This window comes from Hyperolius riggenbachi, chromosome 4 (genome assembly GCF_040937935.1).
Source record: "Hyperolius riggenbachi isolate aHypRig1 chromosome 4, aHypRig1.pri, whole genome shotgun sequence".
Lineage (NCBI taxonomy): Eukaryota > Metazoa > Chordata > Amphibia > Anura > Hyperoliidae > Hyperolius > Hyperolius riggenbachi.
The window spans coordinates 187,505,112-187,530,256 of NC_090649.1; the positions used below are offsets into that span (position 1 = coordinate 187,505,112).

At 46.2% G+C, this 25,145-nt stretch overlaps 1 protein-coding gene across 8 annotated transcripts in view; it reads left to right on the forward strand.

Annotated features, from left to right (window-relative positions):
* ATP11B (ATPase phospholipid transporting 11B (putative)) overlaps positions 1-25,145 on the forward strand; it is a 213,409-nt gene that overhangs the window by 45,437 nt on the left and 142,827 nt on the right. For all 8 annotated transcript variants that reach the window (XM_068281088.1, XM_068281083.1, XM_068281090.1 and 5 more), the window contains exon 2: positions 4,539-4,655. In XM_068281088.1, the coding sequence (XP_068137189.1) occupies positions 4,539-4,655 (117 nt within the window). The remainder of the gene's footprint in view (positions 1-4,538; positions 4,656-25,145) is intronic.

Consider the following 25,145-nt stretch of genomic DNA (forward strand, 5'->3'; position numbering starts at 1 on the left):
CTGAGACACTTTGTGGTTCTTCCTTTAAACAAAGGGAATGGGTGCATAAATCATTGAAAATGTTCCTGAAAGCAACATACTGCACCACTCACACGGTCTGGGCTGGCAAAGGGCAAGAGAGCTTCAACCTGAACCCAGACTACCATGGCTTCTAAGACACATGCACAAACAAGGGTAGCCATGCTTATCCTGCCAGGGCACAAATAAGGGAAGGCAAGTACTGAAGAGAGTGGTCAGTTAACATAAGCAGCACCTGCTACTTGCCAGGAATTTTAAATACAGGTATATTTATTGCCAAAAGTGCCGATCTATAATGCATTGCCTGTTACTGCAAATGTCATATTGTAGCATTAACAACAAGGAACTACAGGAACAAGCCACACATTTAAAATGTATTCATGGCTTAAAGTATAGTTGTGCACTGCAAAAACTCCGTTAATTGCTCATTAATGTAAATTTGAATCATATACATTAAAACATGGAGCATTTGAATATGCCTTTAAATTACAAAGAAATATATTGCAGTGGGTTATTGTGACACACATAAGACCAAATTCTCCTTTCACTCCCTTGTTACAGTGAGGTCTTATTTTATCCACACTCCTGCAGCCACCGACCTTTCTTCCCTTCCTAGTCTGCTGATCAGTGGGGGCATGGCTTGCTGTGTATGAGTTGGGGATTGTGGAGTGGCATTGAGATGGTGTGATTTGGGCTGCATGGCCTAAGTAGAACCATGGCTTTCTGCTTGGAGGGATGGAGTCATGTGACTCCCAAAGTTGAGTATAATGTGGGCCCTGAGGTTGGGTATTGATTGTAAGTCTGATGTACACACCTTTATTTTTGATTGGCCAATGATTGGCTAATTTTACCACCTCCATTGTAGTATGAGGGAACAGCAGATATTGAATACTATAACAGAAAACAGATTGTGTAGGTAAACTCTCATACTACATGGAGGTGTTAAAATTGGTCAGTGGTTAGCAAATCAAAATTGAAGGTGTGTACCAGGCTTAAAGCGCACTTAAAGTGAGAGGGATATGGAGGATTCCATAGTAATTTCCTTTTAAACAATGCAATGTTCCTGGCTGTCTTGCTGATCCTTTGTGTCTAATACTTTTAGCCATAGATCCTGAACAAGCATGCAGATAAGCTGCTTGACTGGATTTGCTGCATGGTTGTTTCAGATGCTCTGATTCAGACACTACTGACGTATGAAAGATCAGCAGGACGGCATGCAACTGGTATTGTTTAAAACGTAAAATAAATATGGCAGCCTCCCTAGCTCTCACCCATTTTGGGTATCCTTTAAGGATAATTGAGAAGGAGGAGTTGTTGAAATGTATTGTTGGGTCACTAACAATTTTTGGCAATTTTTTACTTTGGAGGTTTGGTGCAACTGCAATAGCACAAGTTGGAATTCACTAGCCTTTCAGCAAATCTTGCTACATTCTGATGGAACTTGGGGAAAGATTGTGATCCTTGGTCACCTACTAGCAGACATGTCTTTAAAATCCAAAATAATTGGACCTTAAGGTATTGATTTGAAAGGGCAAAAACACATTGCTACAATTTGCATTATTTATTTATTTTGCATTTGCAAAGTGGACTTTTCACAGCTCTCATTTTCATTGGCCAGTTTTTATCTGATGATGATCATTAAAACCAGGAAATGATGTAAGGGCAGTGAGAATACAAGGGATTGTTTTGCACCAGTATGAAAGACTACCATGATTGGCTGAGGTTTGCACTCATTTGCTACTGCGAACCTCTCATCTGTCTCATTGAAATGAACAGAGGTGTAACCTCGTGGTATAGCTTTATAAATGGAATGCAGCATAATCTTTTCATTCACATCTGCAGAATATTTTTTTTAATCTTTCTGAGCTTTTTATGAATAGGTCCCTCAATTTTTATGTATGAAGACCTGCAGGAAATACTGCTTGTTTTCACTTGATATCATACACAGGCATACCACACTGCTTCTTTTTACCCCCTATTTTACATTTAGATGTGTGGAGTGACCCAACTTGAAATGCCTCGGAGCACTTGTTTCGGGAGGTTGTTTGTATGGCTCATGTATTATACATACTGGTACGTGTGGATAAATTATTTACTTTCAGTTAACTCTGGAATTGGACATGGAGCATAAACAATGTTGTATTGGTTGTACTCTGCAGTCTTGGCACCCTTTGACAGCTTGTAGTCTAAACCTTTGTTTATGGAATTGCAACTAAAATACAAAAGTTTTTAGAATGTAATTTTCCATGCACTTTTTTTTAATAATTGCATTTCTATGGTATGCAGTTATTAAGAAGACAGATAAGGTGCAGGAGTTAGAGCTTTAAAACTAAAAACAATTTCCACTTACCAATGGCATGCTGCCAAACTAGCTGGGAGTCCAAGGTTTTTAGCTGAGACTGATGTCAACAGTGGCGTTCCTGACTTCAACTGAACCCGTTGCATGTAATTTAATAAGTTAAAGAGTGTAAGTAAATATGCTAAGCAGCCTTATTAACCAGTCTGCAGTGCTCATTTTAAAATCTAGGATACAGAGATCCCTGTTGTGTTCTGCTTCTTCAGGACTTACTAGTATAAAGGTCTGACTATAGCCACACCTATCTAATTATACTTCAGCTTGGGACAAGTGGCTGGATGGGTGCATATCTATAAGATGTAGCCAGTCCATGCCTGTACGTGTTTTTTTTTTTTTCTTTTTGCTAGCTTCGTTGACTAGAAGTAAACAATAAAACTAAGCCCTTTACTTGGGGCTGAGAATCATTGTAGGCAGTGACCACAGTTAGTGAGAGGACCTGATACACTGCCCAAGCTGCACCCCATTCCGCCTTTTTTATGGATAGCTGATCCCAAGTCACATATGCATGCAAGTTCCCAAATCTTTGGGTGGTTTTAAACTTGGGTTAGGGTGGGGGGCGGAACCTGAGAGAAGCCTTATCAGTGCTTTTATTTGGCGCTTTATTAGCGCTGCGTAATATGTTGGTGCTTTATAAATACAATAAAAAAGCCTGTTAAACGCGCCTGCTAAATGTGCATTGCAACGTGTGGAACTGGTTTCTTTTATAAAAGGAAAGGAGAGGTCCCTTTAATAAGTTGATGTAATTAGGCATTCAGTGACATTTATTGCAGTACATTGCATCGCCTTTTCAATGTCCAGTGTTTATATGCTGTGTTCTATAGTTTGTCAGTATTCAGGAATCAGTCCGACGAAGGCTTCATTGCCAAAAGCTTACTGCTTTTCTTCTAAGTTAACCAATAAATGGTATTGTCCTTATTCAAAACTTTGTGTGTAAGTTGTAGTAGTGAGACTTGCATTAGTTTACAGCATCGGTTTCAGCTGTAATTAGCACAGTTGTACATTTAAGGGGCTTTGCAGCCCTATCCAGCCAGTGCCAGTCAAGTGCAGCTTGGTCTATGATGTGTTGTCATTTCCTTTCTACTGTGAATAAAAAAGGTTGATTGTAATAAGGGACCACAGTGAGGAAGACTCAGCAGTCTTAATTCAGGGCCTTTTAACCCATGGTACGCGTATCACTGGTGGTACTTTACCACTTGCAAGGTGGTACGCGCAACGCTGTCTGCTGCACTGCCTCCCCGGCATCCAGTGCTGCTGCCGCTACCTGAGCCCCACTCTCCTCCGTCACAATACGATCAGCGGCATAGCAGGCACAGAGACGCTACTCGTGCCTGGTGTACTACGAATGCGGAACTGACGTCACTGATCACTCTCTGCATTTGGAGTATGCTGGGCGCGGTTAGCGTGCGCGCCCTCCATGTCTTAATTGATCCGAGTCTTATAACAGAATGCTACATTGAACTGCACAGAACCATGCGTATGGATCAGTTTGGTGCATTCCTGTCTGGAGCCGCATCTTAATTGATCCAAGCCTTGTAACAGATGCTACTTTTCTGCTCCATTGAACTCCACAGAACCATGCGTTGGGATCAGTTTGGTGGATTCCTGTCTGGAGCCTCATCTGGACTCGATCCCTCAAGCTGCAGTGTGGGGCTAAAGCTGTACAGACATCGCCAGCCTCCAGGCTGGTGATACATTTTTGTTGTGGAGGGGGAGGAGGGTTGGTGGAGTGGGCAGGGAAAGTAAGAGGACAGTGCCCTCAGCCGAGATGATTTACCAGGTAGATAGCTGGCCAAGCCACCAAGGAAGCTGGGGGCCATTGTACATTTGCTGCATTGTCTGCAGAGGAGGCCCGGACCAGGCACCTCAGCTAAGAACCTTACCTGTGAGCAAGGCTTGACTTGAGTGCTGAAACCTTCTCAGAATCGAGGTTGCAGTATGATGCACCAGTCTATACACTCTAATCAGTACTTTGAGGTTTATGATGTGAATTGGCTCTGCCTGGGCTAGCTTTGTATAGTTAGGTTTATTTAGAAAGGATTACTTATACAATGTTGTTTTCCTGATGTAGTGAATGGATGTAGCATTTTAGATTTATTGTATTCACCATATTTATAGGCGCTTGCGAAAAATGTATCTAACAGTACTTTTTTCTTTTTCTTATTAGGGATGTGACCCTCCGAATCACAGTGAAACGCGGACAGTGTATGTAGCAAACAGGTTCCCTCAGCATAGCCCATATGTTCCTCAAAAATTTGCAGACAACAGGATCATCTCCTCCAAGGTAGGTTATCTTCTGCTGTTATGTAGTATACACCATTTCCATGTACAGAGGCATAGTACAGACATAGACAAATTTGTTGATATTCTTCAAGCTCATTTCAACTGTCATTTAAGTGAAAAGCTGTCACCTCATGTAAAACTGCATGCCGCTGACCATTGAGTAAAATGATGGCAGTGTGAAGTAGTAAAGTATTGCTTATTTTACAAAAATAATTTAAAATAACGTGGACACATTTGTCAGGAGCCCTAGAATAAGTAGTGAATTGGATTAGGGCCCTTTTCCACTAGCAATAGCTAGCGTTTGCGCTGAACGCTAGCGATTGCGATTCAGCAAAGTCCAAATTTTTCCCGGCGATTGCGATTTTGCTGTGCACTGCATAACACAGCAAAATCGCAGCAAAAATCAATCCGCGGCGCGATTGCACTTTTGTAAAAATCGAATCGCGGAAGTGGAAATTACCTACCGTGATTCCTATGTTATTTAGAAATCCTAGCGATTTTAAAATCGCTAGCGATTTGGGATTTTGCGATTCAGCAATCGCCTCTAGTGGAAAATGCTCCTTGAGTGATTTTTCAAACTTGTGATTTTCTTTATTCGGATCACTGTGTCCCAATAATGCATTTGAAGTCTGTATATCCAGTGAGGGGCTCTTAGCAGACATTTTCTGTCAGTGCATGTTTGTAAATGTTACTGTACATTGTGAATTTAGTGCTAAAGCTTGTTTTGAGAAAAATCGTGAAAAAATCGAAATCACAATTTCTAAGAGAAAAATTGCAATTTCAAATTTTCCCTAAAATCGTGCAGCCCTAAGCAGCACCTCCTTCCACTGACTTCACCTGCCAGCAGTAAAAATGTCTCCATATGATAAATGTCAGAATGTAAATCAGGGAGAGGAAAGATTTTACAATGGGCAAAAACTGACTAAATAATTTATACATAATTATTGTAAAAATGAAGCGCTTTTTATATTACATTATTTTCACTGGAGTTCCTCTTTAAATTTACAAAAGCAGTCACTGGCTGTGTAACTATTATTGTGTGTCCAACACTTAACGTGGATGAGAGAAAGCAAAACAGATTGTTGCCTGAAGCGGTAAGACAGAAAATTCTTGAAGGACAATGACCAAAAACACAGAGCTGAAAGCACCCAGGAATATCTAAGAACAAATCAGACTATTCTGAAGTAGGCTTCTATGAACCCGTGATTTGAAACTTATTGAACAGCCATGAAAAAAAAACCTGAATCCTACAGTGTGGAGAAGGTACCCTTTACACCTGGCACACATAAAACAGTTTGCTTAGGAATTGTGTGTGAAGATGCCTGTTGTCAGGTGCAGAGGTCTCTTGAACTACAGGAAAAGCCATCTCTTTTTGTCCACCCTATTTTCATTTATGTTTAAAATATTTTGTTGACTGAAAACACTAAAAAATAGTTGTTGTTTTTTTTGTGTGTGTTAAATAAGAACTAGGCAGTGATTGGTGGCCAAAACATTTGTCTTTTTCAAGTTCTTTTTGAGATGGTTGGGACTTTTTTTTTTTTTTTTTTTTGTGGAGTGATACCAACAAATGTGTCCACATCTTAAAGAGACTCTGTAACAACAAAAACCTCCCCTGGTGGGTACTCACCTCGGGTGGGGAAAGCCTCCGGATCCTAATGAGGCTTCCCACGCCGTCCTCTGTCCCACTGGGGTTTTGCTGCAGCCCTCCGAACAGCCGGCGACAGAGCCGACTGTAGCTTCAATATTTACCTTTGCTGGCTCCAGCGGGGGCGCTGTGGCGACTTTCGGCACGGAAATAGACGGAAATACCCGATCTCCGTCGGGTCCGCTCTACTGCGCAGGCGCCAGAAACTTGCGCCTGCGCAGTAGAGCAGACCCGACGGCGATCGGGTATTTCCGGCTACTTCGGCGCCGACAGCCATCAGAGCGCCTGCGCAGGAGCCAGGAAGGTAAATATTGCGTCACGGCTGTACGGAGGGCTACAGCGAGACCCCCGAGGGACGCAGGACGGCGTGGGAAGCCTCATTAGGATTCTGAGGCTTCCCCCACCCGAGGTGAGTACCCCCCAGGGGCCGTTTTGTCGTTACAGTTCCTCTTTAAGCATTACTAGCCGACCCGCAGCGTAGCATACGCCGCATAAGAGGGTAGAGGGCAGGAAGGGGGTATTGGGCACAGCGGCGAGGAGGGGGGTTGGACCCCCCCTCAACTGGGTCCCCCATGTGTGCTCTACCTCCAGCTTAAGCTCAGCAGGAACCCCCTTCCTCACCTGGGTCCCCCACGTGCGCTCCCCCTCCTGCTTAAGCACAGTAGCAGCCGCCACTATTAGTAAGAGGCAGCGGGCGGGGATGACTCACCTCTTCTGTGTTCCACTGTCGTCACTTCCTGCAATGCCGCACACTGTATTGGTGTAATTTGCCTTTTTAAAACAGAAGGAAATCTGCAATAATTCAGCTATAAGTGAACATTTGTGGTTACCCACAATGCACTGCTACTAAAGATGCAAATTACCCCTTTTCACCCTTGGTAAGCCAAGCAAGCAAGCATCCAGAGCCGCTGGTGTATTGCAAGCATATAGCTTTAAATTTTACACAGTCATATCAAACCCACATGTAGTCAGCCTGTTTCAGACTTTTGGTTCACATCAGTACATGGCAGGGATTGATACGGCTGTATGAGATAGGGCTTGGACCAGTATAACAGAGTAACCAATCAGCTCATGGTGACCCAAACCACTCGGAATGTATAGGGGTATTAAAGGGACCAAAAAGACCTCCTACTAAAAAAAGCAAAGCTTGGTGTAATTTGCCTTCCTAAAACAGAAGGAAATATGCAATAATTCAGCTATAAGTGAACATTTGTGGTTACCCACAATGCACTGCTACTAAATATGCAAATAATTCCTTTTCACCCTTAGTAAGCCAAGCAAGTATCCAGAACCGCTGGTGTATAGCAAGCCTATAGCTTTAAATTTTACACAGCCATATCAAACACACATGTGACAGCCTGTTTCAGACTTTTGGTCCTCATCTGTACATGGCAAGGATTGATATGGCTGTATGAGATAGGGCTTGGACCAGTACAACAGAGTAACCAAGCAGCTCAGGGTGACCCAAACCACTCGGAATGTATAGGTGGATAAAAGGGACCAAAAAGACCTTCTACTAAAAAAAATCAAAGCTTGGTGTAATTTGCCTTCATTAAACAGAAGAAAATCTGCAATAATTCAGCTATAAGTGAACATTTGTGATTACCCACAATGCACTGCTACTAAATATGCAAATTATTCCTTTTCACCCTTGGAAAGTCAAGCAAGCCTACAGCTTTAAGTTTTACACAGTCATATCAAACCCACATGTGACAGCCTATTTCAGCCATTTGGCACTCATCAGTACATAGCAGGGATTCATAAGGCTGTATGAGATAGGGCTTGGACCAGTACTACAGAGTAGCCAAGCAGCTCAGGGTGACCCAAACTACTAAGAATGTATAGGAGGATAAAAGAGACCAAAAAACCCTCCTACTAAAAGAAAGCAAAGCTTGGTGTAATGTTCCTTCTTAAAACAGAAGCAAATCTGCAATACTTCAGCTATAAGTGAACATTTGTGGTTACCCACAAAGCACTGCTACTGAATATGCAAATTATCCCACTTTGCCCTTGGTTTGATATGACACTACTTCTTCTTCTTGCTTGGACCAGCCCCTTCTTCTTGCTTGGACCGGCCCTGGGGGCAGGGCGCTACTTCTTCTTCTTGCTTGAAGGTTGAGGCACTTACTCTATTATTTATATAGATATATAACATGTTTTAAATCAGTTAATGTAAATCTTAATGTGCTTTTGAATGGAAATGTCTGACGTCCATTTGTAAGCTGTGTAGATGGCATTTGTGAGGATTAAACTGTAAGACTGCAGACTTAATAAAAATCTACATAGCTTAGGTAGAGGCGGGATGAGTCTTTGCAGGCAGATATGAGTTCTGCACTGTAAATAATCATAAACAGATCACTCTTCAGTCTTTGTCCCATACATTCGAAGTGATTATCAGACGGATAATTATTTTAAAAATGGCCCTGAAGGGACTGAAAAAGAAGTGTTAGACATTTACATCAAAATCGACCGTTACTAGTCCTCTACCACCCCCCAGAGAACCTTTCTAAACTGTGCCCTCTTTCTTTTGCCCAATATCACCATCTGGGTTTCTTGTGATACTGTTGATAGGATAAGTGGGCACTGATCTAGTAACATTTAGGGCCCTTTTCCATTGGCTGCAATCTGCAGCGTTTCTGTTGTGTTTTGAAAAATGCTTTCTTATTTACTTGAATGAGAATCACGGCAAAATCGTCTCGATTTTTAAAAACGCTGTAAATCGAGCACAGTGATTTTGCCACGATTCTCGTTCATGTGAATGAGAATGCGTTTTTCAAAATGGAAACACTGCAGATTTGCAGCTAGTGGAAAAAGGAGAGGGACCTTATTTGGGGCGGAAGTGTCGGGGACAATTTACAACTTAAAGCGGACCTAAATCAAAAAAATGTTTTAATTCAAAATATTTAGTTGCACCACTTAAAACACATAAAAAGATAAACACTCCTTCAAGGCTATGTGCATTTCAGTGCATGCTTTTCGCCCTTCTCTTTTCATAACTAGGGTTATACTGGTGGCAGCCATTTGCAATTCCTCCTTTGCCGGACACCACCTACTCCACCAGTTTGCCGGATTCTGTCCCGGCAATATGAAAGGAAGGGAGGGGTTCCTCCAATAAATGTAAAATATTTTATATTTGTCATCATGCAGCTGAAAAAAGGCTGCTATTTATTATCATAATTTAGAAAATAGATTTTATTTCTGAAATCTTGTATATTTAATTTGGGTACACTTTAAAAGGAACCCAAAGTGTGAGACCTATGGAGCCTGCCATATTTATTTCCTTTTAAACCATATCTGTTGTCTGGCAGTCCTGCTGATCTTTCTGGTCAGTAGGGTCTAAATCACACACCTAAAACAAACATGCAGCTGATCTTGTCAGATTTGTCATAGACATCTGATCTGCATGCTTGTTCAGGGTCTATGGCTTAAAGTATAAGAGGCAGAGGATCAGCAGGACAGCCAGGTAATGTGCATTATTTAAAATAAACATGTCAGCCTCCATATCCCTCTTATCCCGGGGTCCTTTTAAGCTTAAAGCGGTTTAAAACCCTGTCATAATGGTCAATAAAAACATATTTTCCTACTTTTTATATGCCATACGGTTATCATATTTACATGTGTGCATAAGTATTATTATTAATTTAGAAAGGATAGGTTCCCAAAAGTACAGTTTTTTGCTTTGTGAGTTGACTTTGCATTTTATTAACCAGCTGAGCGGTCTGGACGAGCTCAGCTCGTCCAACACCGCCAGAGGCTGCCGCTCAGGCCCTGCTGGGCCGATTTTCACCAAATAAAAAGCAGCACACGCAGCCGGCACTTTGCCAGCCGCGTGTGCTGCCTGATCGCCGCTGCAGCGCGGCGATCCGCCGCGTGCAGCGGCGATCCGCCGCATGCAGCGGCGAAAGAGGGTCCCCCCAGCCGCCCGAGCCCAGCGTAGCCGGAACAAACAGTTCCGGCCAGCGCTAAGGGCTGGATCGGAGGCGGCTGACGTCAGGACGTCGGCTGACGTCCATGACGTCACTCCGCTCGTCGCCATGGCGACGAGGTAAGCGAAACACGGAAGGCCGCTTATTGCGGCCTTCCGTGTTACTTCTGGCCGCCGGAGGCGATCGGAAGAACGCCTCCGGAGCGCCCTCTAGTGGGCTTTCATGCAGCCAACTTTCAGTTGGCTGCATGAAATAGTTTTTTTTTTTATTTAAAAAAAAACCCTCCCGCAGCCACCCTGGCGATTTAATCAGAACGCCAGGGTGGTTAATAACTGGTTTTATTAATTATGTGTTGAAGGCAGACATGCTTTGACTCTGTCTGTGTCGAGCTGCTTCTGCACAGTCACAGAATGTTACATTCCTCACTTGATACATTTATAATCTACAACTTCAGATGCATCCACATTTCACTGCACTGAACTTTCAAGCTCTGTGTGTAACCCTGCGAATGCTGGTCTAGTAAAAACAAAATGCTGGTTGCATATAATATGCTGTAAAAAATGTTTTATAGCAAAGATGAATTGCTGGGTTATATTCCACTTTAGGTCACACTTCTGTTGGTCACAGATTCACTTTAAAGAACACATCCAAGCTTAATAAAAATAAAAAAAATCCACTTACCTGGGGCTTCATACAGCCCCTGCCTGCCGATCGGTGCCCACACCGCAGCTTCGATCCACGCTGGTGGTCCTGGGTCCCCTTGGCGCAGGATTCCTACTGCGCCTGCGCGAGCGGCTCTGAATCGCGCTGACGTCATTTGGACTGTACAGTGCAGGTGCAGAACTACTGCGCTGTACAGTCCAGATGACGTCCGCACGCCAGTGAACCGCACACTGGAGCACAGAGAGAGCCGATGCGGAAGCCGACCTGTCGAGGTCGGCTTCGCCACCGGAGGGGACCAGGAGCTGCGGCAAGGGCACAGGACGGATGCCAGGGGCTGGAAGAAGCCCCTGGTAAGTGGATTTTTTTTATTTTTATTTTGCTTGGACCATTCCACATGCAAGCAGTCCTACGCCTATCCACACATCTACCAAAGAGACATGAGTCATACAAGCATTGTTATGTTAGTGTCTTGTGCCTGTGCAAATGGCAATCATAGAACAAACTTAATGTAGAGGCTGAAGTAGTGCAGTATTTGCACTGAGAGTAATCCTAAGATATGTTGTTGCACCTTATATGAAATGTGGCACAGTGACGTGTTTTACTGCACACAGGCTAACTGTTAAGTCTAAGCACCAGCTAAGAATTAGAATTTGTTTGTTTAGCATGGAAAAGTTACAATCTTTGTATCATTTTTATGGGTGTCTGTTTCCTAGCGTGCGAGACCTCTTCTGACCTGCTGCTTTGAAAACACATACATACGTATAGGCATTTGCCAAAATATCTTTGTTAGATGACTTGATATTTATAGTGCACAGAACAGAAAGGTGGCTACCTAATGATTGGAGCTGGAATGAACACGGATGTATAAATGGACTGAGTATGAGTGCAGAGAGGCTTATACATCATTTTTTGGCACTAACAAAACATTTTGGGGCTTTGGAGATTTATTAAGACCAGTGCAAAGAACACTGCTGCAAATGTTAAGCAGTTGCCCAAAGTAACCAATCAGAATCAGTGTATTCTTTAAGCTCAGAAATATTTCTGTCGCTTTGGGCTCCAGTTTTGCTCTAGTTGTTTTCATTGGTCTGCCATAATGAATTCCTGTTGTGCATTTTGGAAGTACACCTGCACAAGTCACCTTATTTCTCTATAGTCATGAGTGGTGGGATGACCATGTATCTACTGTTCTTCACCTTTTTAAGTATTGACTGTCCCAAAAGCACCTGAACAGAAGCAAAAAGCAATGTTAATGAGGACACATCAATACATAGCCTAACAAGGGTTCTAACCCATCCCACTCTGTTTTATTTTGTCACCATATAAAAAGCTAGTGGTCAGTTTCCAATCTCAATTTTAAGTCCATTACATTAATGTCTAATCTCTTGAGCTAAACATTCCTAATTTACTTCTGTGGTCTACTGTAGGGCAACACAGAACAGCTATATGCAAAGGTGATGCTTCCTAGTCTAGCCTCTCATGCTGGAAATGTTATGTCTACAGGTGTAGAAATGAGCCCCCTAACAAAGGCTTTGCTTCCTCTTGGTCCGGAGTTTAACTGTGCTGCACAGAAAGGCAGTTCGCAGAATGACAGGATATGCACAGCATGTAATGCAGCTCCTGGAAAAAAACATTTCCTGGTGTGGTTGAGACAGTGTGCACTGCACAATATATTAAGACACCATGTTATGCTTTCTTCTAATAATAGCAGAAAGAGCTGATGTAATGGAATGCGCACAAAGTTAAGTAAATAGGGGACTTATGTCTACAGCAGTGTTGGCATATAAACGTGCTTTATGAGTGGCCCTAAAAGTGTCTATAGTTTACCATAAGTGAGTGACCACAATAATCATTAAAGGACAACTGTAACAATAGGAATACAGAGGCTGCCTCATTTATTTCCTTTGAAACAATACCAGTTACTTGGAAGCCCTGCTGATCTATTTGGCTGCAGTAGTGTCTGAATCGCTTCAGAAATAAGCATGTGGCCAATCCTGTCAGATCTGACTATAATGTCAAACACCTGATCTGCTGCATGCGTGTTCAGGGTCTGTGGCTAAACGTATTAGAGGCAGAAGATCAGCAAGATAGCCAGGCAACTGGTATTGTTTAACCTCCTTGGCGGTAACCCCGTGTGTGACACGGGGTAAGCCGCCGGAGGGTGCCGCTCAGGCCCTGCTGGGCCGATTTTCATAATTTTTTTTTTTTGCTGGACGCAGCTAGCACTTTGCTAGCTGCGCCAGCACTCTGATCGCCGCCGGCCCCCGCCCGATCGCCGCTATCTGCTGCGGCGCGCGCCCCCCCCCCCAGACCCCAGCGCTGCCTGGCCAATCAGTGCCAGGCAGCGCCGAGGGGTGGCCCGGGACTCCCAATGACGTCCCGACGTCAGTGACGTCATCCCGCCCCGTCGCCATGGCGACGGGGGAAGCCCTCCAGGAAATCCCGTTCTATGAACGGGATTTCCTGATCGGAGATCGCCGAAGGCGATCGAAGCGGGCGGGGGGATGCCGCTCAGCAGCGGCTATCATGTAGCGAGCCCTCGGCTCGCTACATGATAAAAAAAAAAAAAAAAAAAAATTTAAAAAAAACTGCTGCGCTCCCTCCTGGCGGTATTTTTCATACCGCCAAGGAGGTTAAAAGGAAATAAATATAGCAGCCGCCATATCCCTCTCATTACAGTTGTCCTTTAAACTGCCTTGTTTGGGGGCCATGGTTCAGCTTGTTTTGTTTTAAGCCGTATTCTATTTTGTGTGTGGTTTTGTTGGGGGGGCTTTTTAAAATTTTCCAAGGGGAACATATTGTGGGAGCGGGGATCCCATATGGATCCAGTCATCCAGGTTGGATGACGTTGTCTCTCAAATTGTTAAGAGAACTCTAAAAGTGCAAAGTTTCACGGGTAGTTCCCGTCCTGAAAGACAACACGACATGGGACAAAGGGGAACAGGGTTTGATCCGAGACGACCACATTTTGTTACAAAGGTTAAACAAACAGTACACTAAGTTAGAGGTAAGATTTCACCATGATACAGGTGATCTTAACGAGGTAGAACACAAAAATGCGCAGGTGAGTTCCAGTCTGACCTGGTGGACAAAGGTTCCGGTGATGTTCCAGGGACACTCGGACTGGGCCTCTGCAGTTCCAAAGTTCTTCCTACACCCACTGGTCGTCTGGATGGGGATGACAACTTTAGGCATCATTATCCAGGTGAGGTTGCGTGTTAAAATTACGTAAAACAAATTAACCTGGTCCAGAGATTGGTGCCTCATAAACAATCTCATGAACCAATAGTTTAAATTAAGGGATATACAGGGTTACGGGTATAGGTTTAGTAGTACCTAGGAGCTGATTGTATAAAGGCGCTCTTTTAGAAGGCACCTGGCACTGCTCCATTTTGTAACAACCAAACGAGTTTCACTTTTCTGTGGTCATGCAAGTTTGTGAGTGATACGTAAGTGACGCAAATGCTGAGCATGTGGTATAGAGGGACTTAGAAGTAGGGCCTCCCCAGAGAGCCTGGTTACAGGAAGACCAAGAGGTCTTGCTCTCTCTCTTCCAGGGGTAACCACCGAGAGCAGAGAAGTTGTGTGAGCACGAACATCGAAAAGTGAAACATAAAAGAAAAGAAACCAGGTACTGGGAGGTTCAGACGCTGGGATCGGCGGGTCAAGCTGTTTTAGGGGGGATTGTTATAATTTAAGTAGGCCTCAGTTACTTGGCCTGAGTTTTATGTAAAAGGCTTGTCCGCAGTGTATGCCTTTAAAATCAATAGAGGTTTTTGTGATGCAGGCAGAGGCATCTCAGGGTCTGCGTGTAGCAGAGGATACACGCAGATACTGAGAACATGTTCCTAAAAGAAGGCCATCGGATTACTCTGACCTCAACACTACACCACAGGAACAGAAAACATTGGCCATATTTACTAAACATCCACGTTCCTGCATATGGGTCAAATGCCTCATTGATTATTAATCAAGTAGGTGTGTATGATGACACCACGAGTGTGTCCACCAATAATCTGGTCTAGGGGGTGGCGAATATGATGTCACGTTTAACTCTTTCCTAGTCGGTATTAATAGCCGGACGAGCTGGAAAGGGGGGCTCTCTCTCTCTGATTCCTGCTATGCTTCAATACTGACTGGAACCCAATTATTTCTCTAAGCATGTTCTTCCTTTCTGTAATCGGATATAATGTATGCTGTACATAGGTAGTCTAGGGTAACATAGAGTAGATATAAGAATACCTGACTAACCACCACAGGGGGTTAGGCAAGAGCGGTAACGCCAAGAAACATGAAGATCTGCTTTGCTTGCTAGGATAAGATGAACTGTATCTATCTGTATATCTGTTTTCTGAATAAACTCCGTAAACATTGAAGAAGCCTGAGAAAAGTCTATCTCCTGCTTGCTGTGTGAAGAGTCATGTTTGCAAACTCCTGCTGATGAGTTTGCTGGTGCCGGAGCAAAAGGTGGATATTACAAATACCTACAAAATTGTGTTCTGTAAATTGAAAAGAATTAACCCAGTCTGGATTGGAATTATATAACTAATTTCTAGCAGAAGTAATGCATTTGTTTATAGCACATGTAGAATATGTAGTACTCTCTGGGTACTTGAGTTTCACTTCTAATTGGTGACCTCCGATCATGGAGAAGTCATCCAGGTTTTGCAGCATTCTTCTATTAAAGAGGAGCTGTCAGCCATTCTGTCTCAGAAAATAAAACGCATATATAAGTATATAAATACTTATGCAGCACACACAAGACAATCCGTGCACCGCTTCCTTGATACACTGTGTTTATTTTCCCATGCAATACATCAGCAGATGGATAGGCAATATTCCAGTGACAGTGTTCACATATACGTTTGCATTATGTCAATCTGACCTGTGCCGTGGACGGGTGCGGGGGGGTGACCAGGGGATGGGAGGACTGCGCGACAGCCGTTTCGCGCCGGTGTGGCGCTTGTTCACGTGCAGGTATCCTTGGGCGAATGGCGGCGTGTACGGGCTTCCGTGATGACACTCGGAAGCCCCGCCCATCACGCACGCCATTGGCTCCTGGGTAGTGATTGAGTGCGAGGCTAGGGGGGAGGAGACCGGCCTGTGACATGGCATTGGTTAAGTGATCGCTATGTCAACAAAGACACGCGTATACAGTGATTACAGATCGCCGCAACATGGCGAATTTAAACTGTGCATACATTGTAAACATCATACCGTGACGTGCTCCAAATTATACAATTATTAGTGCCCTGACCCATTCATTATAAAACTTCAAACACTTGTGCTTTCTTTGTGTCTTAATAAAAGACACGCTCGCACTGGGCCAATGTGACTGCCTGAACCGTGCCTAAATCTCCACCTGCTTCTTACATAAAAAACTTTTTATTAGAAACCTCATTTAAAAACACCCTAATTACCCCATTTTAAAATCACTATGAAGTTGGTGAGGGAATTAGTGAATAGGGAGACGCAAGCCTCCGGACCATTTACTTGAAGCTTTTACTGTAAAGTCCCCTCCCCCTTCTTAAGTCGTCCCCATTCCCTTCTGAAATGTACTGGAACACTCCAGCTAGCACCCTTTCATTCTCGGCGCTGACATTGGGGAATGGGGGGGGGGGAAGGGAAAAGTTGGGGGGAAAAAAGAGCCCCCAGCTCTGCCCATTAAAGACGGGGAATATATACTTGGACGTTCAGTTCCGCAAGGGTCCGGAGGCTTGCGTCTCCCTATTCACTAATTCCCTCACCAACTTCATAGTGAAGTTGGGGGTGGGGGGGAGGGAGATGACGTGGGGGAGTTACAGGTGGTCAACTTAACCGGAGAGACCATCCCGGAGGCATGTTTGACCCTCCTTAAAAAGGGTTTAGGCTTTTCACCCACCAGGGACTTTGATTTTGTGGACTTTTTCATAGACCTCTACAAGACCACGAGAGTGATGATGCTCAACCAGATACACAGCAGTGGGGGCATGGGACTCCGAGGACAGGATTATGGAGGCCCCTCGATGACGGCTAGCCCAGACTCCACACTAGGGTTCAGTCCCACGGTGGACTGGGATCAGGCTGAGATGGAGGCACTCCGGATACTGGAGGAGTTGTGGGAGCGTGTGGAAGCGTGCAGACAGATCTTTTTCAAACACAAGTTCATATGCAGCACACACAAGACAATCCGTGCACCGCTTCCTTGATACACTGTGTTTATTTTCCCATGCAATACATCAGCAGATGGATAGGCAATATTCCAGTGACAGTGTTCACATATACGTTTGCATTATGTCAATCTGACCTGTGCCGTGGACGGGTGCGGGGGGGTGACCAGGGGATGGGAGGACTGCGCGACAGCCGTTTCGCGCCGGTGTGGCGCTTGTTCACGTGCAGGTATCCTTGGGCGAATGGCGGCGTGTACGGGCTTCCGTGATGACACTCGGAAGCCCCGCCCATCACGCACGCCATTGGCTCCTGGGTAGTGATTGAGTGCGAGGCTAGGGGGGAGGAGACCGGCCTGTGACATGGCATTGGTTAAGTGATCGCTATGTCAACAAAGACACGCGTATACAGTGATTACAGATCGCCGCAACATGGCGAATTTAAACTGTGCATACATTGTAAACATCATACCGTGACGTGCTCCAAATTATACAATTATTAGTGCCCTGACCCATTCATTATAAAACTTCAAACACTTGTGCTTTCTTTGTGTCTTAATAAAAGACACGCTCGCACTGGGCCAATGTGACTGCCTGAACCGTGCCTAAATCTCCACCTGCTTCTTACATAAAAAACTTTTTATTAGAAACCTCATTTAAAAACACCCTAATTACCCCATTTTAAAATCACTATGAAGTTGGTGAGGGAATTGGTGAATAGGGAGACGCAAGCCTCCGGACCATTTACTTGAAGCTTTTACTGTAAAGTCCCCTCCCCCTTCTTAAAGAGAACCCGAGGTGGGTTTGAAGAATATTATCTGCATACAGAGGCTGGATCTGCCTATACAGCCCAGCCTCTGTTGCTATCCCAAACCCAACTAAGGTCCCCCTGCACTCTGCAATCCCTCATAAATCACAGCCACGCTGCTGACAAACAGCTTGTCAGAGCTGGCTGTGTTTATCTCTATAGTGTCAGTCTGCTGCTCTCCCCGCCTCCTGCAGAACTCCAGTCCCCGCCTGCATCCCTTCCCTCCCTGCTGATTGGAGGGAAGGGACGGGGGCAGGGACCGGAGCTATGCAGGAGGCGGGGGAGCAGCTGAGACTGACACTACAGATGTAAACACAACCTCACAGCAAGGCTGTGATTTATGAGGGATTGCAGAGTACAGGGGGACTTTAGTGGGGTTTAGGATAGCAACAGAGGCTGGGCTGTATAGGCAGATCCAGCCTCTGTATGCAGATAACATTCTTTAAACACACCTCGGGTTCTCTTTAAGTCGTCCCCATTCCCTTCTGAAATGTACTGGAACACTCCAGCTAGCACCCTTTCATTCTCGGCGCTGACATTGGGGAATGGGGGGGGGGGAAGGGAAAAGTTGGGGGGAAAAAAGAGCCCCCAGCTCTGCCCATTAAAGACGGGGAATATATACTTGGACGTTCAGTTCCGCAAGGGAACCTTGCGGTAGCGGCCTGTGGCCAGGATTCCATAGGCTAGACAAGAGAAAGGGAGAAGGAGGGAAGTGGGGTCCCTGATGTGTCCCCAGGGACCACAAACCTCCCCAAAAGGGTGTGGGGGTGCAGTGGATGTGCAGGCAGTGCACATATGCGGTGGTTTCCTCCAGGGGGGGGGGGGGGGGGAAAAAAGGGGGGAAACAGACGCCACCGGAACATGTATCGTGCCCATGTGGCGTCACCCACCCCCCCATAAAACACCAAGGACCATGAACGGGGGCATGGCCCCCCCCCATTCTTTTGGCCAATAGGCCTTATCACCATCCATAAACTAAATGCACCTGCCCCACCCCAACACATCTCCACCGGTGGTGTACCCAAAACCGTGTGCCCCAGGTCCATGGTATATTACCTTCTGAGACCGAGGGCACACTGTATGGGGGACGCTCCCAAATAGCAATATTCGCCATTCAGGACCCACTATTCCCAGGGGAGGAAGGCAGGGAAAGGGAAAGGAGGGAAGGAAGAAGGGAGGGAGGACCAAACGGGGCTCCCTACCCTTTAAGGACGGGGGAAACCTGAGGAACAGGCATGCAGATGCCAGGGGAGTTGAGAGCGGGGGAAACGCCTCTCGTCCATCACCTGGCCCCAAATAGATGGGAGAATCCAGCCGTTACGGATCAAGGAAGCAAGATAGCTCCAGCCTGTCATTGAGGCCCACGGGCCCCATCGCCCCCGTGCGCAGAATTACACGTGATTCACGTCGGGTCAACTCCTGGTCCCTGTTGCCTCCTCTTCTAGAGTTCGCAACATGTAGGAGTCCCGCGAATTTCAGACATTTAGCTTTGCCCCCATGGGACTCCCTAACATGGTCAATAAGGCGTGGACACCCCTTCCCGGATTTGATGGACTTGAGATGCTCCCCCACCCTCTCCTTCAAGGGCCTAGTTGTTTTGCCCACATAGAAGAACTGGCAGGGACAAAAGATGACATAGGAGACAAACTTGGTCTGGCAGGTGATAAAAGCTCTCACCTCCCACTGTATTCCCCCCATCCTGAGATTCGTACCCTCCAACATCTGTGGACAGTATTTGCATCTGCCGCATCTGTGATTGCCCTTTGGACGTTCCTCGGTCAGCCAGTTGGTTGGTGCTACAGAGCGATACTCGCTCCGGGTCAAGATGTCCCCTAGAGTCGGGGCTTTTCTGTACACTACTCGTGGGGGGTCGGGAAAGATTTTTTGGAGCACGGGATCTCTGGTTATGAGTGACCAGTTCTTTTTGATAACTTGTGACACCTTCCTGGTCATAGGGGTATAGTCAAAGGTGCAGGTGATGGAACCACCCTTCTCAGGTCTAGGTCGTCTAACCAAAAGGGTGGACCTCTCCCTCCCTCTGGCCTTCTCCCTAGCTGCCTCCAGTGCAGCCTCATCGTAGTTCCTTGCCCGTAGGCGTGAGGTAAGTTCACCCGCCTGTGTCTCAAATGCTTCTGGGTTAGTGTTATTGCGTTTGAGACGTAGGTACTGGCCGTATGGCAGGGATGATTTCACATGTTCAGGGTGGTAGCTGCTCCTGTGTAGCAACGAATTCACGGCTGTGGGTTTCCTAAAACCCTCACATATCAACTTTGTCCCATCTGGTTTAATCAAAAGATCCAGGAAACACACCCCACCGTCATTGATCTCGGACGTGAAGCGCATATTTATCCTATTAACATTGAGGTGTTCCATGAATTCTCCAAACTCCCCGATTGTTCCCTGCCACACGACCAGCACATCGTCCACATAACGCGACCACACCTTGATCCTCCCACGAAACGGGTTCGAAGGACTCAACACGCAATCCTCCTTCCAAGCTCCTAAAAAGAGCCCGGCATAGGTACATGCTACAGAGGTCCCCATGGCCGTCCCAGAGGTCTGGTGGTACCACCTTCCATCGAATATGAATGCGTTGTGGGTTAGGATATACCTGAGGCATTCACACAGGTAATCCTTGTATCCCGTATCTTTATTAGTTCTATCGAGAAATCGGCGTACCGCTTTCACCCCCTCCTCGTGGGGTATACGGCTGTACAGGCTCTCCACGTCAATCGTGGCGAGCCTGTACCCCGGTCGCCACTCCGCATTCTCAACTATGTTGATTGCATCTAGGGTATCTGCCAGATAACTGGGAACCCCCCTGAGAAGAGGGCGCAGCAGGTGGTCCAAGAAGCGAGATAATCGCTCCGTTAGGGACCCACACCCCGACACTATGGGCCTGCCCGGGGGATTCTCCATAGATTTGTGCAATTTGGGAAGGTGGTACCACACAGGGTACCGGGGGGACACGGGCAGCAGGTCCGTGGCCAACCTCTGCGGCATGTACCCCAACTCGACTCCTCGTCTTAACAAAGTACGAAGAGTCGTCTGGTACTTAAAGGTAGGATTGCGGTCTAGGCGTTCATATTGATCACCATTTTCCAACTGTCTGTAGGCCTCCCTCGTGTAGGCCCCACCTGACATGATCACAACATTCCCCCCCTTGTCCGCCTGTTTCACCACCAGGTCCCGGCGTTGCTGTAACCATCTCATGGCCCTTCTCTCTGTGCTACTCAGATTGTCAGGAGCCCTGTCATAACAAAGGGCCCTCATCTCATCCGAGACCTGGTGGAAAAATTGATCTATCGGCGAACCAGGGGGGATCTGCACCGCCCGCGTGGACCTACACGCTCGGAAGGCCCCAGGATTACCCAGACCTAAACTGAGGCTGGGGAGGCTCCCCTCATCCATAGAACAGTCACCACCCTCCTCCCACAACTCCTCCAGTATCCGGAGTGCCTCCATCTCAGCCTGATCCCAGTCCACCGTGGGACTGAACCCTAGTGTGGAGTCTGGGCTAGCCGTCATCGAGGGGCCTCCATCATCCTGTCCTCGGAGTCCCATGCCCCCACTGCTGTGTATCTGGTTGAGCATCATCACTCTCGTGGTCTTGTAGAGGTCTATGAAAAAGTCCACAAAATCAAAGTCCCTGGTGGGTGAAAAGCCTAAACCCTTTTTAAGGAGGGTCAAACATGCCTCCGGGATGGTCTCCGGTTAAGTTGACCACCTGTAACTCCCCCACGTCATCTCCCTCCCCCCCACCCCCTACTCCCTGGTTCTTCTTTTCTTCGTACTGTTGCTCCCCTGCGTGTTGCTGACCACCACCGGGGAGTCCCAGGTCACTGTCCTTTCCAGGCTTGTTCCACCTTCTGCCTCCTCGGCGGACCCGTTTCCTAAAGGGGTCGAGGCACATGGTTTGGGAGTTGGTTGCTTGGGTTTGGAGTCCGGATTACCCTTTTGCTTCTTCTTCCTAAGCTGTTTGGGTCTAGGACGTTTCGTTCCTCTCTCGTCCTCCGTGTCTGACCCAGAATCTGTTGTCCAATACCCCTTCCCTTTCTTGGAGGGAGCCCCCTTGTTAGGAGTGCCTCCCTGACCCCAATAGAATATTTTCCCTTTCTTAAAGTCGTCCTGGTCTCGATGGAATTTTTTCAATTTCCTCGCCTTCAGCTCGTTTTGTATAGGCAAGATCTTTTTTTCAATCTTTGTAATTATCGTGTCAAAGTTCTCCTCCGTTGTGGCCTCCTGCAGCAATTCTCTGGTCTCTTGCAATTCTCCTGACACCTTATTGTGTTCTGCTATGGTCCGCTCTCTCACAATATCCTGCAAGGTCCTGCAGTAATTCAAGTGGGCCGTCTCTCACTTCTCCATAAACTGCCTATCCTCCCGATACTCTGAAGGCTCCCTATAGGATCTGAAGCCTCGGGCGATGTATCCTGCTTCTTTGTACTTGTTAAGCGTAGTAGCAGTCCAGAAAAGTTTGGTCTCCCTCTCACAAAGGCCTCCCAACCTCAATTCCAGCACCCTGGTCACTACCTCCCGGTTGGCTGGTGCAGGACTAACGCCGTGGTCAAATATGGTACTTGCTCCAGCGCGACCTTCCGAGACACCTTGGCTTATGAGTGGATAGTCCAGGAAGGAATCACTATCACTCTCTGACTCCTGTAACTCCACATCTGGTGTTTTCCCCTTCAGCATGCATCAATGCGGCTGGTGCTCTGGGCTAGTAATTCAAAGTGGTACACAAAAGATGCTGGTTGGCCCGGCACTCAGTAGGGGGGGAGTTGTTAGGTCTGCTGCACCATGTAAAATAATCAGTCCCGTCCTAATCCTTGCTGCAACTGGGATCTTAGCGTGTGGAAGCGTGCAGACAGATCTTTTTCAAACACAAGTTCATATGCAGCACACACAAGACAATCCGTGCACCGCTTCCTTGATACACTGTGTTTATTTTCCCATGCAATACATCAGCAGATGGATAGGCAATATTCCAGTGACAGTGTTCACATATACGTTTGCATTATGTCAATCTGACCTGTGCCGTGGACGGGTGCGGGGGGGTGACCAGGGGATGGGAGGACTGCGCGACAGCCGTTTCGCGCCGGTGTGGCGCTTGTTCACGTGCAGGTATCCTTGGGCGAATGGCGGCGTGTACGGGCTTCCGTGATGACACTCGGAAGCCCCGCCCATCACGCACGCCATTGGCTCCTGGGTAGTGATTGAGTGCGAGGCTAGGGGGGAGGAGACCGGCCTGTGACATGGCATTGATTAAGTGATCGCTATGTCAACAAAGACACGCGTATACAGTGATTACAGATCGCCGCAACATGGCGAATTTAAACTGTGCATACATTGTAAACATCATACCGTGACGTGCTCCAAATTATACAATTATTAGTGCCCTGACCCATTCATTATAAAACTTCAAACACTTGTGCTTTCTTTGTGTCTTAATAAAAGACACGCTCGCACTGGGCCAATGTGACTGCCTGAACCGTGCCTAAATCTCCACCTGCTTCTTACATAAAAAACTTTTTATTAGAAACCTCATTTAAAAACACCCTAATTACCCCATTTTAAAATCACTATGAAGTTGGTGAGGGAATTAGTGAATAGGGAGACGCAAGCCTCCGGACCATTTACTTGAAGCTTTTACTGTAAAGTCCCCTCCCCCTTCTTAAGTCGTCCCCATTCCCTTCTGAAATGTACTGGAACACTCCAGCTAGCACCCTTTCATTCTCGGCGCTGACATTGGGGAATGGGGGGGGGGGAAGGGAAAAGTTGGGGGGAAAAAAGAGCCCCCAGCTCTGCCCATTAAAGACGGGGAATATATACTTGGACGTTCAGTTCCGCAAGGGTCCGGAGGCTTGCGTCTCCCTATTCACTAATTCCCTCACCAACTTCATAGTGATTTTAAAATGGGGTAATTAGGGTGTTTTTAAATGAGGTTTCTAATAAAAAGTTTTTTATGTAAGAAGCAGGTGGAGATTTAGGCACGGTTCAGGCAGTCACATTGGCCCAGTGCGAGCGTGTCTTTTATTAAGACACAAAGAAAGCACAAGTGTTTGAAGTTTTATAATGAATGGGTCAGGGCACTAATAATTGTATAATTTGGAGCACGTCACGGTATGATGTTTACAATGTATGCACAGTTTAAATTCGCCATGTTGCGGCGATCTGTAATCACTGTATACGCGTGTCTTTGTTGACATAGCGATCACTTAACCAATGCCATGTCACAGGCCGGTCTCCTCCCCCCTAGCCTCGCACTCAATCACTACCCAGGAGCCAATGGCGTGCGTGATGGGCGGGGCTTCCGAGTGTCATCACGGAAGCCCGTACACGCCGCCATTCGCCCAAGGATACCTGCACGTGAACAAGCGCCACACCGGCGCGAAACGGCTGTCGCGCAGTCCTCCCATCCCCTGGTCACCCCCCCGCACCCGTCCACGGCACAGATCAGATTGACATAATGCAAACGTATATGTGAACACTGTCACTGGAATATTGCCTATCCATCTGCTGATGTATTGCATGGGAAAATAAACACAGTGTATCAAGGAAGCGGTGCACGGATTGTCTTGTGTGTGCTGCATATGAACTTGTGTTTGAAAAAGATCTGTCTGCACGCTTCCACACGCTAAGATCCCAGTTGCAGCAAGGATTAGGACGGGACTGATTATTTTACATGGTGCAGCAGACCTAACAACTCCCCCCCCCTACTGAGTGCCGGGCCAACCAGCATCTTTTGTGTACCACTGTATATAAATACTTGCTCTACTTACATAACATATGTATTGCACTGTCCACATTTTGATTTTAGGGATTTTTCTACATTTAAAAAAAGAGAAACTCCTTCTTAGCATTTCCCATTTTAAGTGTGGCTATTTTGAAGCCAATCCTGATGTAATTTCCTCCCTTACTCTCCTCTGCCTGATTTTCCCACCCTTCACTATAGAAAGTGCATTGTCTCAGCATGAGTAATATTGGCCATTCAGAGAGAAACAGGTGTGTGTGTGTGTGTGTGGTGGGGGGGGGGCAGGAGGGAAAGAGGCTTCATTCAGCCAATCAGGCTGCATTAGTTAAGTCTGAGGGAAGGTAGAAAGGCAGAAAAGGACAACCCAGCATGCCCTGCATCTTCCTTTTTTTTGTACCAAATTTTGTGTGTACCAAATAAGAGTCAGGTAAACTGGGGAATGGTCATTTATCAACAAGAAAAGTAATAGTGATTATAACTTTTGGATTGCCAGGTTAGCATCCTTATTACTTGTTTACCAGATAAAAATATAGAATTGATTTTTGATTTTAT